At 43.9% G+C, this 15,401-nt stretch overlaps 1 protein-coding gene across 12 annotated transcripts in view; it reads left to right on the top strand.

Moving 5' to 3' along the window:
• Positions 1-488: 488 nt before the first annotated feature.
• REEP1 (receptor accessory protein 1) overlaps positions 489-15,401 on the top strand; it is a 137,285-nt gene continuing 122,372 nt past the window's right edge. For 4 of the 12 annotated variants that reach the window (XM_066267635.1, XM_066267631.1, XM_066267628.1 and 1 more), the window contains exon 1: positions 489-769. In XM_066267635.1, coding sequence (XP_066123732.1) covers positions 738-769 — 32 coding nt within the window. In that variant the 5' untranslated portion in view covers positions 489-737. The remainder of the gene's footprint in view (positions 770-15,401) is intronic. The other 8 variants (XR_010730340.1, XR_010730339.1, XM_066267639.1 and 5 more) reach the window with 4 other exon arrangements.

The raw sequence follows: 15,401 nt of genomic DNA, 5'->3' as shown, positions 1-15,401 counted from the left end.
ATGGAGTATAGTACGCACAGGGAAGAGGGAACAGCACATATGTAAGTCCAAAGTGCCTTAAGTAAAAAGAGCTACAAAGATGCTTGGGGAATGGTGGTAGCAGTGAGTTTGGAGGTGGAGACCAGATCAAGTACGGACTCTAGAATTTTCATTAGGGGAGACACATGCCCATATCTGTTTCTTACGCATAAAAAACAAACGAGTGGGGGGACATATTGGAGGGGTCAAGACTGGTAAGTCTCTTATGAGGCTAGTGCGCTGTATCTGAGTAAGGATAACTCAGTCCCAATCAGAACAGGTAGACAGGTTCCCAAGGTCCAGGTCCACGCCTCAGTCTTCCCACCATAACACTGAGGGTGGGGCGACACCGCGTCTCTGCCTTGCCAATTGAGCCACCTCAGGGTTCCACTTGAGTGGCTGGTGGCCCAGGACGCGCGGAGGCACCGCCGTAGGTCAGCGGCGGGCCAGGGCAAGAGGGGCGGGGCGGGTCAGGCTAGTGCCCGACCCGCTCGCCGCCCAATCGCCGCGGGCCCCCCGAGCCCCAGGGGCTGGGGCCGCCGCCGCCGCAGCGTGCCGCGGCTGCGCCGACGCGCGATCACCGGGGAGCGCGGCGGGCTCGCTCAGTCTGGCGGCGGCGGCCGTGCGCGAACGGACGTGCCCGGAGCGCCGCAGCCGCCCCGCCGCCCGCAGCCGCCCCGCCGCCCGGGCCGCGCCGCCCGCCCGCTCGCCCGCCCGCCATGGTGTCATGGATCATCTCCAGGCTGGTGGTGTAAGTGGCCTTCTTCCCCGTGTCCCTTCCTTCCCCTCTTCTCCGCCCCGGCCCCGGGTGCATTCGCCCCCGGCGCTGCGGCTATTAATACCCGGCGCCGCTAATTTTAGTAGGTACAGTAACTGCTGAGGTCGCCGGCGAGCGGGCGGCGCAGGACGCGGCTGCTGCCGTGCGGTGCCCGGCCCGGGCGCGGGGACTGGCGGGCGGGGCCGCGGGGCCGAGGCGCACCGGGCCTCCGCCGGGGGCTCGCCTCTCCGCACCCCTGCCGCTTTGTTCCCGAGTTGGTAGGATTTGCAGAGGCCCCGTATGGGTGCGCCGCGGGGACACGCGTCTCTGTCCTTTGGCAGAAATTCTGGCTAGGGTGGGCTGTCGCCGCGCCCCGCCGGCCGCCACGCTTTTTTGTCAAGCGAAAATGATAGAGCCCAGACGAGCTTGGGGCGCTGCCTGGAGGGGTCAGCGCAGAGAAGGGTGGAGAGGTGGAGGCGGGGCTCCCAGTGGGATTGAAAACACTCCTTTTTAGGTTTCTCAAATTGACAGCGGCAAACGCAAGTCGCCCATGTCTGATTCCTTTGGCAGAGGGTTTGGGGGGCGGGCAGGAATCTCACGGAAATTCAAGGGGAATTTCCAAGTGACAGCCACCTGGGTGGTGGCGGTGACACCTCCCAGGCCTTGCAGGAGAGCACAGAGTCATCTTGGGTGAGGCCTGTGTGAAGTCATTGGGTGTGGGCCTAGCGGTCTTTCTTTTCTGTCAAGCCCCAGAGCTGAAGAGCTCCATCCCCCGTGGGTTTATTCCTCTTTGCAGATAGACATGGCTGTTCCAGTTCTCTTTCCCTAATCATTTTCATCTGAGTTGGGACAGATTTTGACACCTGCTCAGGAGAACCAGGGCTGAAATTGGTCTGGGGAGCGGAGGCGAAGGTGTGCCTCAGGCTTTCTCTTTGTCTGAGAAAGAGGGGATCTGTACTCGCCTTGATCAGCCACCATTACTCCCTACGTTTTTCAACATTTTCCATTTCCTACAGTTCTTTACTGATTTTCAAAGAAGTAGTCAGGGGAAGGCTTCTGAAGTCTTTTCAGCATTGTCTCCGTGGCCACCATTCTGGGCTTTCCTACCAAAGCCAGAGTGTGTGTGCCTCTCAGCCCCCAGGTCTTTCATTTCATGCAGGCCTGCACAGCTGTTGCTGACTGCTGGGGGCTTGTGCTGTACCTCAAGGTGGCATGTTAAATATTTAAGAGATCTCTGTGGTCAGAACTGGCATGAATAATACAGGGGAAAATCTGGCACGCCTTGCCCCACCTTCATGCCTGACCAAAGCCTATCTTGCCTTTCAGGGTGGTATTTTCTCTCTAAAAGTAATGCTGTGATCTTCATATTTGCCAATGGCTCCTGGGAGGGCTTCTGGTGGGGCGGAAGAATTTAAGTCAGCCTGGCTAGAGGGCTCACTCTCTGGAGATCCTGTTGGGCTGGGGAGTGTGGGCTTGTGGTCTGGGGTCCATGTGACCACTTTTAATTTTATTCACTTACCCCCAACTATACAAGACAGTTGAGGGGTGGAGTTAAAGGTATATATTTAGGAGAGGTCTCAGGGACTTGTTTTTACTTTCTAAAACAACCACACTTCAAAGAACTTAAATAATCATGAGAACTGCCTTTCAAGTCAGCCTAAGACCCTCTCAAGTGAAAGTTTATGGGATTCAGGATTGTTATTCCCACTGTCAACTCCAAAAGTTCAGAGATACTACCTATCCCTCCAATTCCTAGTTCTCCATAGAAATTCAACATGGAAGTGTCAGTTTGGAATTATTAAAACCACTATAAGCAATAGCTGTTTCATGTAAATAATACCTGTTCATTATAGGGAAATTATAAAATATAGGTAAATAAACTGAAAATCATCCAAATTTTTACCACACAGACATAGCTAATGAGGATTTTGAGAGATATATTCTTCAAGATGGTTTTTCCTATGCATATATACACATTTATATTTGTAATTGAAGGAAATTATTGACTAACCTGAAATTTCCATTTACCTATTAGCAAGGAGTAGGAATACCACGTTAGGAGTCCCAAAACCCTTGGTTCATATCCCAGTTCTGCTTCTTGACAACAAATTGCAGTTTACAGGAGATGCTAGTTTTCAGGCTAGTTCATCTCATGTTGCTATTGCAAAGATTTCGATGATATACAATATATAAATTTCTAAGCACCATGAAGAGCAATAAATCATTGATTATTTCTTCTTCTGTCCTACCAGGTATCTGAGAGTGTGTAAGAGTTCTGGAATGGGGTTCTCAGGCTTAATTTATTTCTGTGGTTTTCAAACTGGCCTCCCTGAGGGCCACTCAGCTCTGGGCTCCCCTGGCCTGATTCAGCACAAACAACTCCCCTTTTGTTTTATATACTGTGGTTCTAGATAAAATAGAATTTACAAAATATATAGGTTTTACCACTAATAAAAACCACTGCTTTTGCTCTCCCCTTTCATCTGTAAAACTGCAGAGGGAATGTGCCTTGCCTGAGAACACTAGGTGAGCTGGTAAAGAAATAGGGTCTGGATTTTTGGTCCGATACCCCCTTCACTGCCCGGCCTTGACATTCATCCTAAATTGATCTCTTTCAAGCTTCCAAGACCTCTGATATGGAGTACTATGATTTTGGTTCACAAGTCCCATTTCTAGTAAGCAATCTTTCATGGTTTTATAAGCCTCTATGGCATCAAATAATATTTAAGGAAGACCTTTCACTGTGTTCTAAGGATGGAGAGGTATGTCTTCCTTCTAATCAGAGGCCTTAAGACAAGCTGATGGTATCTAGGGACAGCCAACTGGTGCTTGTGGATGTTTGTGTCACCATTGCTGTGAGCGTTTTTAGGTCAATAATTGCAGCTTATTTCCTTCTCCAACCCCTTGCTCCCTTACAGAGCTCTTTTTTGAAGTACTTAACCCCTGAGTGCACTTAGTAAAGGTTGGATGTGTTGAAGGAAATCAAGGTCCTGGGATAAGCAGGGGAGTTGGCTAGTGTTATCCCTAGGAATTATAAGTCAGTGGGCATCAGGACAGGCTTGTGCCCACTGGGCAGAGGTCTTGGAGTGAAAACCAATTTAAGATGCTTTCTTGCAAGCTGTCTTCCTCCTAACTTCCTTGGCTTAGCCTAAGAAGAATTAATGAAGTGATACTAAATGCAGTAGCAAGGTGGGCCTTGTTAGAACTTGGTTGATATCTGCATGGAACATGGGAGCTCATTTAGGACTGGGCTACTTGCCTTCTTTAAAAGACTTTGTTTTCTTCACAGACAACTCAAAACCTAGGCAGGAATGAATTTCAACTGGGGAGAGTATGTTCATGTGCACTGCAGGGGGATACAGAGGTTGCCCTATGCCTTCTTTGGAGAATGCTCTATTTTAAAGCATTAATTCCAAGGAGCCTAGGTGCTGCCTCACTGTCTTTGGGCAGAATTTTGGCCAAGGCCCAGAGTGTTTAATCCAGAGCAGCCCCCCGCTGCTGGGATTAGTAGACAAAAACTCCAATTCACTACATGGGGAAAAAGAGAGTCCCACTTTAACAAATTTTCTAAATAACTTAGCTATGCAGAAAAAAAAAAACAACGTATTTCCACATTGTGCATCTTTTAAAAATGTTAGTTTTTAGAAAGTACAGTGTGATATTTAAAACAGAAACTTAGTTTGGTGCTGAAGATCTGGCTAAGTGATAGGGCTGTGATTGGAGCATAAAGTCTGTGTTCCCTGGGTCAGTGATGTACAAGTAGGAAGGAATGTGGGTTGTCCTCAAGATGTTCCCCAATTGTTACAAAACAAATGGGAAAAAAAAGAAAAGACCATAAATTCTTAAACATAAGCTTGCCTTGTCTTGGGACCTGCTTTTAAAAAGTAGAATGCAGAAAAACGATCCTGTTATTGGAGGGTTCAGGTTGGTTGGGGAGTAATTTCCTGACCCTGTGATGTGGTATAGAGTAGGAGCTGGGTAAATGTTTAAGTTGAATTGTGAGTGGAAAGATGTTGGGCTTGAAGCATCATTGGGTTCTAGCCCTGTGCTGGTCTGACCCAACATCAGAGTCCTCAGGCCACTGTGTCCTGGGGCCCACCTGTCTATAAGACATGAGTGTTAGCTGGCATTACTTTGGAAATCTTAAGACTGTTAGTTTTAAGAGCCATTGCTCCTGTGGGCCCATCCTTTCCCCCTCCTCCTCAGCTGGCTCCAGTGCACCGTGTTTATTTATAAACAGGAGTAGTTTCCTCAAGGAAGTGAAAAATGCCAGCTTAGTCTGACAGGCAGTGGCACAGTGGATAGAGTGTTAGACTGGGAAGCGGAGGACCCAGGTTCAAAACCCCGAGGTCACTGGCTTGAGCACAGGCTCTGGTTTGAGCAAGGCTCACCAGGTTGAGCCCAAGGTCGCTGGCTTGAGCAAGGGGTCACTCCGTCTGCTGTAGCCCCCTGATCAAGGCACATGAGAAAACAATCAATGAACAACTAAGGTGCCACAACAAAGAGTTGATGCTTCTCATCTCTCTCCCTTCCTGTCTGTTCCTATCTGTCCCTCTCTCTGTCTCTCTCTGTCGCAAAAAAAAAAAAAAAAAAGAAGAAGAAGAAGAAAAAGAAAAATGCCAACTTAGATTTTTCCTGTTATGCTGTCCTGTTCTTTATTTAGTAATCCTGCTTGCCTGCTGGGAAGTAGCTTTTAAGCACTTCTTCCTGCCGTGTCTTATTGGAAGGTTAGCTGACAAGTGAGGGTCTCACTTGATTGTTATTGGCTCAGCCCTCCCCTTCCTGCTGAAGCGAGAACTATCTCCTTTGGAAAGTGTATTATTTGGTGGGAGGAAGAGCACTGAGAAGAGTGAGAGAAGGGTTCGTCGGTCCTCTGTAGTCACCTAGTGAGGCTGTCATTTTGTATTGTGTATGTGGTTTGTGTTTGTATGTTTTCCAAGGGGGTTCCAGAGGCTGGAGCAAGGGGAGACTTCGCCACACAGCAGTCATTGTACCTTTGGAATTTTACTGCAAGGGTGAGCCATGCACATGCTCATCCAGCTACCAGGATTCTTCGTGTCTGTGGGAATTTTTCTGAGAACCAACAAGAGCTCAAAGGGGTTTGCGTTTGGTCTATGAGGATGTTTTCTTTTCAATTCTGGGCTTTGGATGGCCCTGATGGAATGGAAGACGGATGGTTATATACATATAGTTTGTTCTGAATTTTCCCATCTCATCAGCCCTCACACAGAAGCACATTGTTTTCCCTGTGGGTTATTTTAGTCTCACCCAGGGGCTTTCCTGGGATTATAGAGAGAAAGGAAATATACATAAAGAACCAATTTTTTGGCACACAGTAAGAGTGTCTGAAGGAACATTGGCAGGTAATCTGGTATAGGCCTTCAAGCTTGGTGTGCATGCCTAGACCAGGGATGGCAAGTGAGTTTCATCTCCTGTTTGAGAGGAGGCTGCCTGGGACACTGTCTTGAGGAGCAGAACGCTGGGTTGGGCTCAGTAGAGGAGTCCCATGAGTGATCATATAGGGAAGATGGTAATGGGGGCACACATGTTGGTTCAGTATTTGCTCCTGCAGACTTAGCCTACTCCCAGTCAGAGAAGGTCTGCAACCACTGTGGGAGTTTTATACATTTCCCTAATTGATAAACAGAGAGCAGCTTCCTTGATCTGAGTTAACATCTCCTCCTGACATTTGCCCCTACCAGGCCTTGTTAGTCACCTGGCAGTTCTAGGCCAAATGTGCCTCCTTGATGCCAGCATAGGGAGCTGTCCAGCCTAGTGGCTCTCTAGTCTGACTCTTTTCTCTGAGGACAATCATGCATATACCACATTTTCCCTTTCTCCTTTGCCTTTCATTAGTCACAGCTCAGTTCAGTTATTCCTTGGCTTTCTCTTGTATAGTAATGCATTCACATCCCTTTTCTCTCCTTGTATGGGTCTGCAGATGGTACTCTGGGCTTCAAAATGAGTTTGCCAGCTCCTTCCCCATCCTACTTCCTGTCACTCATGCAAAGGAGTGGACATGCGACCCTACACATTTTTCTGGCCACAGAGAGTATTGGGCCAGAAGTGGATATGTGGCCCAGACTGAGTCACTAGATCTTTCCCTAGAGTTTCTTGATTTGAAGCTGGAAGAGAATAGCTTTGCCTACAGAGCCCAGAGCTGGAAAGGTGTGAAGGTGGGGCTGCCAGTGGCCAAACCTCCTGGCATATGGAGAGAGCCTGTAGACAAGAGGGATGAATATGACAAAGCAGAGACAAGTAGAGATGAGACATGGGCAGAGAGAGAAGGAAGCTGGCAGAGCCTTGATTCTAGTTAGTCAGTCTCCAGTTCCTGCCACTTCTCCTTTGATGCCTTGGGCTGTTCTGTGTTCTCGAAAGAAAGCCTTGACTAGTTTATATTAAATATGTATTATAGTGGTAAGGATGGACTGGGTTATGCTGCAGTAACAACTCCCAAATCCCAGTGGCTGAAGACAGCAAAGGTTTGTTCTTGCTTTATTCTGCCTGTTCTCTGTGAGTTGGCAGAGATACTCTGTTCGTTATGATCATTAGAGTCCCAGGCCGACTGAGTCTCCTTTGTCTCGGAGTGCTGTCATTACCACAGAAGCCACTAGGATTCACTGTGGTAGGGAAACAAAATGGGAATCATTCACTCTCTTGAGTACTCTAACTAGAACTGACACATGTCACTTCTGCTCACATTTCACTGGCCAAAGAAAATAATATGGCCAAGCCTGAATTAAAGTGGATGGATAATTAAAGTTTTACTAAACATCTGTGAATAGCCCCAGTGACCACCATATATACTGCTCTCAAAAAGTAGGGGATATTTCAAAATGAGTATGAAGCTATAAAATAGTCCCTAGTTTTTGTGAGCAGTATTCATTGTATGGATGAATCCTAACCATCTTTGCAAACCTCTAAATTTCATTTCTTTCGCTAAAGGTGTAAAATGAAATATTTCCACTCTTGCAACTGGGAGAGTCCTAACACACTCAACCTTTTTACATTAGAAAAATCTCTTACTCCCCTTTAACTTCTTTTCTTTATTCTGTTGTGCATATTAAAAGGAGGTCTTAATTTTGGAAAGAAATGAGCAGTTGTAAAAAGCTGATGCTGTTCCGTGGCTAAGCCCTTGAAGGTGCCCTGTGATTTTTATTATTTTCTCTATGTTTGTCTCCATCTGTCTTTCTCCATGAAACCTCCCTTGGGCCCCCAACTGAAGAATGACTCTGTCCTCTGGGTCTCCAGAGTGTCATAGTCACTTTGTACCTTGTGATGTGGTGGTTTGCGCATTTTACCTCCCATTAAGGACCTCCCGTTAAGGACCCATTTTGCAAGGGTGTAAATTGGTACTGTTTCTTTGTCTCTCTCACAGTTCTTTAGGTATAGTAGATGCCCAGTGAGTACATGTTGTGTCACCCTACTCAGCTTGTAGTCTGTGTACCAGCAACAGTGGCATCACTAGGAGCTAGTCAGGAATGCAGAGTCCTGGGCCCCACCCAAGACCTAATGAATCTATCTGCATTTTAACAACATCCTGTGAAGCTTGAGAAGCGCTGAGTCAGGTGCCATGAGTCAGGTGCCATCGTAGCCTCAGTGAAATGAAAAGACAGGGATTTGCCTAAGGTCCCCATTATTGGCTGTAGAATCTCTCTGATTCTGAGAGGTTCCAACCCTGACTTTTTGTGAGTTCTGAATGGCATAATCAGACTCCAACTCACTGTCCAACCAAGAGCCTCTCACAGATGGGCTGCCTAATTGTGATCTGTGTAAAATTTAAGTTTTGCCTCAGTTAGGATTTAGACTTGTGGTAAAATCTGTCAGACAGAATATTGAGCGAGAAGTCCATGCTACTCAGAGGGCAGTGGGGCACAACCCGCCTTGAGAAAGAGGCACTGTGAAATGGTCAGCCCATGCCAGGGACTCATAGTGGGTGTGCAGGAACATGGAAGGACTTTTACTCATGGGAACATGAGGCTGAGAACCCCTGGTCCCCATGTGTCCATCCTTAGAGGTCTCCGTCTTCAGCAGTGTCTAGATCTTCAGGCCAGGCCCTATAAGCTGTGGAATTTATAGTCTTGCCAATGAGTCCTCTCAGCTCTACCTTCAAAATCCTCCCCATCTAGCTGACTCCCACCCCCACTGCCACTGCCCTGTCCATCCTCAAATTATTGCTCTCCTGGGCCATTTCACAACCTTCCTAATTCTTCTCCCTGCTTCCACTCCTGTTCTTGCAGTGATTTGTTTAGAACATAAGCTACATCATATCTTTCACCTGCTATTCAAAAACTGTCCAAAGACCTCAGGTCACGCTAAGAATAAAATTCAGACTCATTCCCATTCTCAAGAAGAGTGAACAAAGCATGGCCCTGGCTCCCTGACCTGACCTCACTTTGCATTGCTCTCTCCACCCTCCGGCAGTGCCATTATCCTCACTGTTCCTGAATGGCAAACTTGCAGTTTTCTCTGCTGGAATGCATTCTCCTGGTAGCTTATGGCCGTCTTCCTCTTTCCCTGTAGGTCTCTGCTCACGGGTCATTGTTTCAGGAGAGGCCTTCTCTGACCACCCTCTCCAAAATACACTCCCCTGCCCTGTTCTCTCATCACTCCCTGAAACTGTGCTTTTAATTCATTTGCTTACTTGTTTATGATCTGTCTCTATACTAGGGTTTGATCTCCATGACTTTTAAGATTTTACCCTGTTCACAGCTGTTTTCTCAATGCCTAGAGCAGGTCTAAGTTCATAGTAGGTGCTTAAAATTTTTTGTGAAATTTGATGACTTAGTATTCCCCTTAGGGTTAGATTATTTTTAATTTATAGAAACTTGGTTTGTGACCATGGCAAATAACCTCTCTTAGCCTCAATTTTCTCATCTGTGAAATGAAAGATTTGATTTCTGTTTCGAACAATATAGTCTGTAGGCCCTCCCATAATAAAACTGCATTTTAAAACTTCTCAAATGTTGGGGAGAAATGTAACAATGATCCCCTTAAAGTGTATAGTTGAGTTAAATAAAAGAATTTTCCAGGAGACAAAACAGAGATGGAATCATTTTGCAAGGCTGTAAACTGGTACTGTAGCAGCTGCCTAACCGAACACTCTGAATTTTAGCTAAAACAACAGCCATTTTTTTTATCATCTCCCCTGGCTCTATGGGTGAGGAATTTGGACAGGACACGGCACACAAAGCTCACCTCTGCTCCATGATATCTGGGTCTCAACCAAGATGAGGCGGATATCAGTGGCAGGCTGGGCATCCCTTTCATGTGTTCCAATGCCTCTCCATATGGACTTTCCATGTGATTTCTCCAGCATGGAAGCCTCAGGGTAGTCAAATGTCTTATGTGGTGGCTTAGGACTCCAAGAGTGAGTGTCCAAGAAGCATCAGTAGAAACTGCAAGACTTTTTATGACCTGGTCTCGGGTACCCCAGGGTGATACTTATGCTGCATTCTGTTGACCAAGCAAGCCATTAAGGCCATCTTAGATTGGAGAGGAGGGTGTTAGAACTCTTCTTTCAATACAAGGGCGAACATATAATATACAGGCATCTTTATAATATCAAACTCTGGAGGATTGGCCCAACTTGGTTTTAATAGATACATAGAGCAAAGAGGGGCCTTGGGCCTATGGAAGTAATAAGTCAGAGCTGAAAGTTTGCATAAAGCTGAGAATTGAAGCACTACTCCTCACTATAGTCCTGAGTAGAAGGATAGATTCACAAGCACGGAGATATGACAGAAAAGCTTGTCTGTCTCGCCCTGGATTCCTGGTGGGGGGAAATCTTTCTTGGGAATTTAAAACTAATCCATGGACCTGTCCTTATATGGGTTTAGCGTTTAAATTAATACATCTTGCATGGTCTGAGTACCCTCACAGCTGAGAGATTCACATAAAAATTTGTCCTGGGCCATTGTTAATTCCTGGAGCATCTGGCAGAAACTATTCTAGTCTCTCTAAAAGGTTTCAATGCATATATGAAATTAGTCCCAAAGAACATGAATTCACATTCCAAAACACATGAAATAACCTCCATAATCATAAGATAACAAACACTGTAGGCAGCAGGATTAGCCCCACACCCAAACTAAATAACATACATATATTATTTTATATATAATATATAAAATAACTATTACTTAGAGATCATAGAATAAGTCTTTTTAAAATGAAAAAAAATAAAGGAAAGAATTGAAAATATAAGAAGACAGCAAATCCTGGGGTGAAATGGGCAGAGGAATTGACCCATTAGAAAAGAAGCAATTCTAAGAGTAAAAAATGAACTGTTGAAATTAAAACCCCAATGGATAGTTTAAAATGAGGAGGGGTAGAACCCTGAGGAGGTGATGTTTTCCATGCAGCTTCTTTTAGCTAGAAGGGATCTTAGTGATTTCAGGCTGTTGTTAGACCAGGAAGATGGGACCAGTCTATCCTGTCTAGGCTAGGCCAAGACTTGAGGCCAAGTCTCTAGTTTCTAAAGTGTTTGGATGTGGGTTGGACTAGGTAACTAGAAAACACATATTTTGCTTGATTGAAGGAAAAGGTTTCCAGTAATTGGTGCTAATGTGAGTAATGAGCTACTGGCTTTGAACTGTAAGACCTTCCAACTCTAAACTCATTATTTTAATCTTTTCTCTCATAGTGGTTGAGTAAGAGAGGTGCGAGTTATTGGAACGATTCTCTTTTTCAGTGGTTCATTTATTGATTCACTGCTTACTTATTGACAATTTACTTAGTGCCAGGCACTACAGTGGCACCAGGGAAATAAAGATGAATGAGTTTCAGTTCCATCTTTGAGAAGTTATGAGGTTACATAGCTAGTCAGTGGAAAGCTTAGACTTGAAGTCAGAGTTCTTCCTGCCTGGCTAGTGCTCTTTCCATTGGGTGGGTATTTTGTGGGTATGTGTGAATGACTTTTCTGGCTTTGGTTGGAAATTGCTCAGAGGAACCCTTTCAGCAAGGGAAGTGGTACACTGACATGAAAAGATTAAACTGCTGCATCTCTCTGCCTGGAGGACACTGTGGCATCCAGTGCTGGAAGAAAGTAGAAGGTAAAGCAGATTATCCTGAGCGAAAACAATGTGGGACAAAGAGATATGTGAGTTTGAGCATCCTTACCTATTGTATTAGTTGACTATTGCTGCTATAAGAGATAACCACAAACTTAGTGGCTTAAAACAACACATATTTAGTCTCTTACAGTTCTGGGGGCCTTAAGTCTGAAATGAGTTTTTGGGGGGGGCTAAAATCAAGGTGTTTGCAGGACTGTTGCCTTCTGGAAGCTCCAAAAGGAGAATCCATTCCTTGCCTCTTCTAGCTTCTGGTACCTATCAACATTCCTTGGCTTGTGGCTGCATCACTCTAGTCTCTGCTTCCATAGTCATTTTGTCTTTCTTCTCTTCTGTCTTCATAGCTTCCTATACTTTTTTTTAAACAAGGACACTTGTGATTACATTTAAGACCCACCTGAATAATCCCCATCTCAAAATCCTTAATTTAATTACATCTGTAAAGTCCAAGTCCTATATATAATATATCTATCTATCTATCTATATATATATATATTTTTTTTTTTTTTTTGCCACATAAAATAACATTTATAGGTTCCAGGGTTTCTTGGGGTTCCTGGATATCTTTGGAGGCCTTCATTCAGCCTACCAAACCCATAGCTGATGGCCTTACTGCCAACACATTGAGGGGAGTTCATCTAAGAACAGCTTAGAGAAAGGAGAATGCTGCAGTGTTCTAATATTTTATTTTATTTTATCTCCATTTCTGGACTCTTCTTGATTTGTAAAAATTAATTATTGAGTCTGTCAATCGATCATCATTGGCACCAATTCAGTGCTAACAGGAATCCCCAAGTTGAGGTACAGTGAAGAAGGAAATTATTTTGTGAAGGCAGCTCAGCTGTGATTCAGCATGGCTGTGGAACAGCTAAATAGTATTACAGCACAATTATGAAGCAGCACAGCTGTGGAACAGAACACCTGGGGGGCAGTCCTGGGGTGAGGTGCCCCTGCTCTGCTCCACTCTGCTCTGCCCTGGTCTGATCTTCTGCACTCCATTCTGCTCTGGTCTAACAAGACTTCTTTGATGGTTCAGCTCCAGAAAGAGAAAAGTCTTCTTTCTTCACTGGAAAGGTAAAGTGCACTCCTCAAGCCAAAGGGGAGCTGACTTATGTAGAGAGAAGTCTCGCCTCTGGTCCCTGACTGGTCCGTCTGTCTTCATGTAAATGAGAACTCCAAATTCTCACAGCTTGATTGATCCAAAAGCACTGTTCTGACTGGTCAGAGTGGAGCTGCTCTGACTGGTTGGTGAAGATGCTAATGGAGATATAGCTGCTCAGCTATGATTGGACAGGTAAAGTCTCAGTTTCCTGTTTGTTGAAATATGATTCCAGGAACTCCTTTAGAAGGGTTGGCTCCAAAGACAGCAACACTGTGCAGGCAGGCAGTTCAATGTGGGAGGCAGGCAGTTTAGTGCAAGACTCTCCCTAAATCCTGGCTTCTGTGAGAGTCCCCTGTTTAGAAATAGCTACTAGGCTCTGTTTTTAAATTTGAGCCCACTTAGCCACCAGTGCTCCTTCTTGGTAGGTATCTTTTTTCTCCGGATCTGCAAGTCCAAGTCAATAGTTAAGACAACAAAGAAATGGTCAGTGTATAATGGACTATAATAGCCTAACCACTCAGTTTAAGAAATAGCGCATTACCTTCATTATATCAACATACCACTGTTTAAGGGCATTTGGGCTCTTTCTAGATTTTTGTTTTTCTCTTTTACTCTTAAAAAGAGTTCTACAATGAACATTCTTATACGCATGTGTTTCCTGGTGCTAGGAATGGAATGGCTGAGGCATAGGGTATATGCATCTTTCACTTGACCAAATAACATAAATTAAGTTTCCAGGGATGTGTGGCTCTGTTTCTGGGCTCTTTATTCTGTTCCATTAATCAGTTTGACCCTGTACCAGGACCACACTGTCTTACTTATCATAACTCTGAAAATTCTTGATATCTGGCCTGGCAAGTCCCCTCCACATTTTGTTCTTCGTAAACTGTTTTCCAAAAAATATTTTTCTTCTGCAAAATATACAATTTCAGTTGTACTCTGTCTTTACCATTACTTGATATTGTCACAGTTTAGAATTTTTGCCAGTCTGGTGGGTACAAAATGGAACCCTATTATGGTTTTAATTTGAATTTCCCTGAATACTAATGAGATTGAGCATCATTTATATGTTTATTGCTCATTTATGTTCTCTCTTCTGTGAAGAGCCTGTTCATGACTTGCCAGTTTTTCTCTTGTCCTTACCTTACTGATTTGTAGTTCTTCAAATAGTCTGGGTGCTAATCCTCTCACACTTACATGTTATAAATGTCTTCAAGTCTGTGGTTTATTTTTTCATTCTCTTTATGTCATATTTTGGGAACAGAAGTTCTAAATATTAATGCAATGGACTTATTAATCTTTTCACTTTTAGTTTATACTTTTTGTGTCTTTGGAAAACCTTAACAACCTGAAAATCTGCATATATTCTCTTGTATTGCTCCTAGCAATTTTATAGTTTTGCAATTCAATTTAATTTATAATCCATCTTGAAGTGATTTTTCTATGTATGTTGTGAAGTAGGATTCCAGAATATTTTTACATAAGAAAAATGAGTTGTCCTAGCATCATTTATACAATTTATCCTTTCTCTTTAGATCTGCACTGCTCAGTCCTGTAATAAATTAAGTTTCTTTCTGTAGATGCCTGAGTCTATTTCTGGGCTCTTGGTTTTGTTCTGTTGAACAGTTTGGCCCTGCAGTGGTACACTGTCTTAATTACATAGCTTTATGAAATTCTTCATGTCTGCATGTCAAGTGCCCCCGCTTTCGAAAGTGCCTGAGCGCTTTTCTCTTCCATATACATGTTTAGAGTTATCTTAGAATTATGTGTTACCACACATGGACACACGCTCACCCAAAAATCTGTAGGCAGTTTGACTGAAATAACATTGAATGTATGGGACAATAGAAAATTGATGTTCTTAAGAGAGCGAGTGTTCCGATCCATAAACATGTTATTTATCTCTATTTATTTAGGCCTTCTTTAATGGTTTTTAATAAAATTTTATAATTTTTTTCTATAAATTTCTTGTGCCTTATGTTCAACTTATGCCAAGCTATTTGGTATTTGTTCATGCCATGTATTTGGTATCTTATTAAAATTTTCAGAAGACTGCAGTCTTGCTAATCTGTAGATTCTTTTGGGCTTCTCAGACAAATAGTCATGTCATCTGAGAATAGGATAGTGTTGTGTCTTTCTAGTAACTATTTCTTTTTTCCCCTTCCTTCCGCTTACTGCCTGGTTATGATTTCTAGTGTAAAGTGACTAAAAAGGGCAAAGGTAGACATTCTTGCCTTACTCCTGATTTAAGAAAGAATGCTTCAACATTTTCCAATAAAGTATTAACGCTTGCTGTAGAATTTTCAGAAATGTAGTTTATCACTGTTTTCTTCTCTTCCTAGTTTGTTAAATTTCTATAATGAATGATATAGTATTTTATCTAATGCCTCCATTGAGATGATAACTTTTGTGGGTTTTTTTTTTTGTTTTTTTTTTTGCCTTTAATCTGTTA

This window comes from Saccopteryx bilineata, chromosome 3 (genome assembly GCF_036850765.1).
Source record: "Saccopteryx bilineata isolate mSacBil1 chromosome 3, mSacBil1_pri_phased_curated, whole genome shotgun sequence".
NCBI classification, from domain to species: Eukaryota; Metazoa; Chordata; class Mammalia; order Chiroptera; family Emballonuridae; genus Saccopteryx; species Saccopteryx bilineata.
Note: the sequence above shows the minus strand (reverse complement) of the source record. Positions and strands in the feature narration are given on the sequence as shown.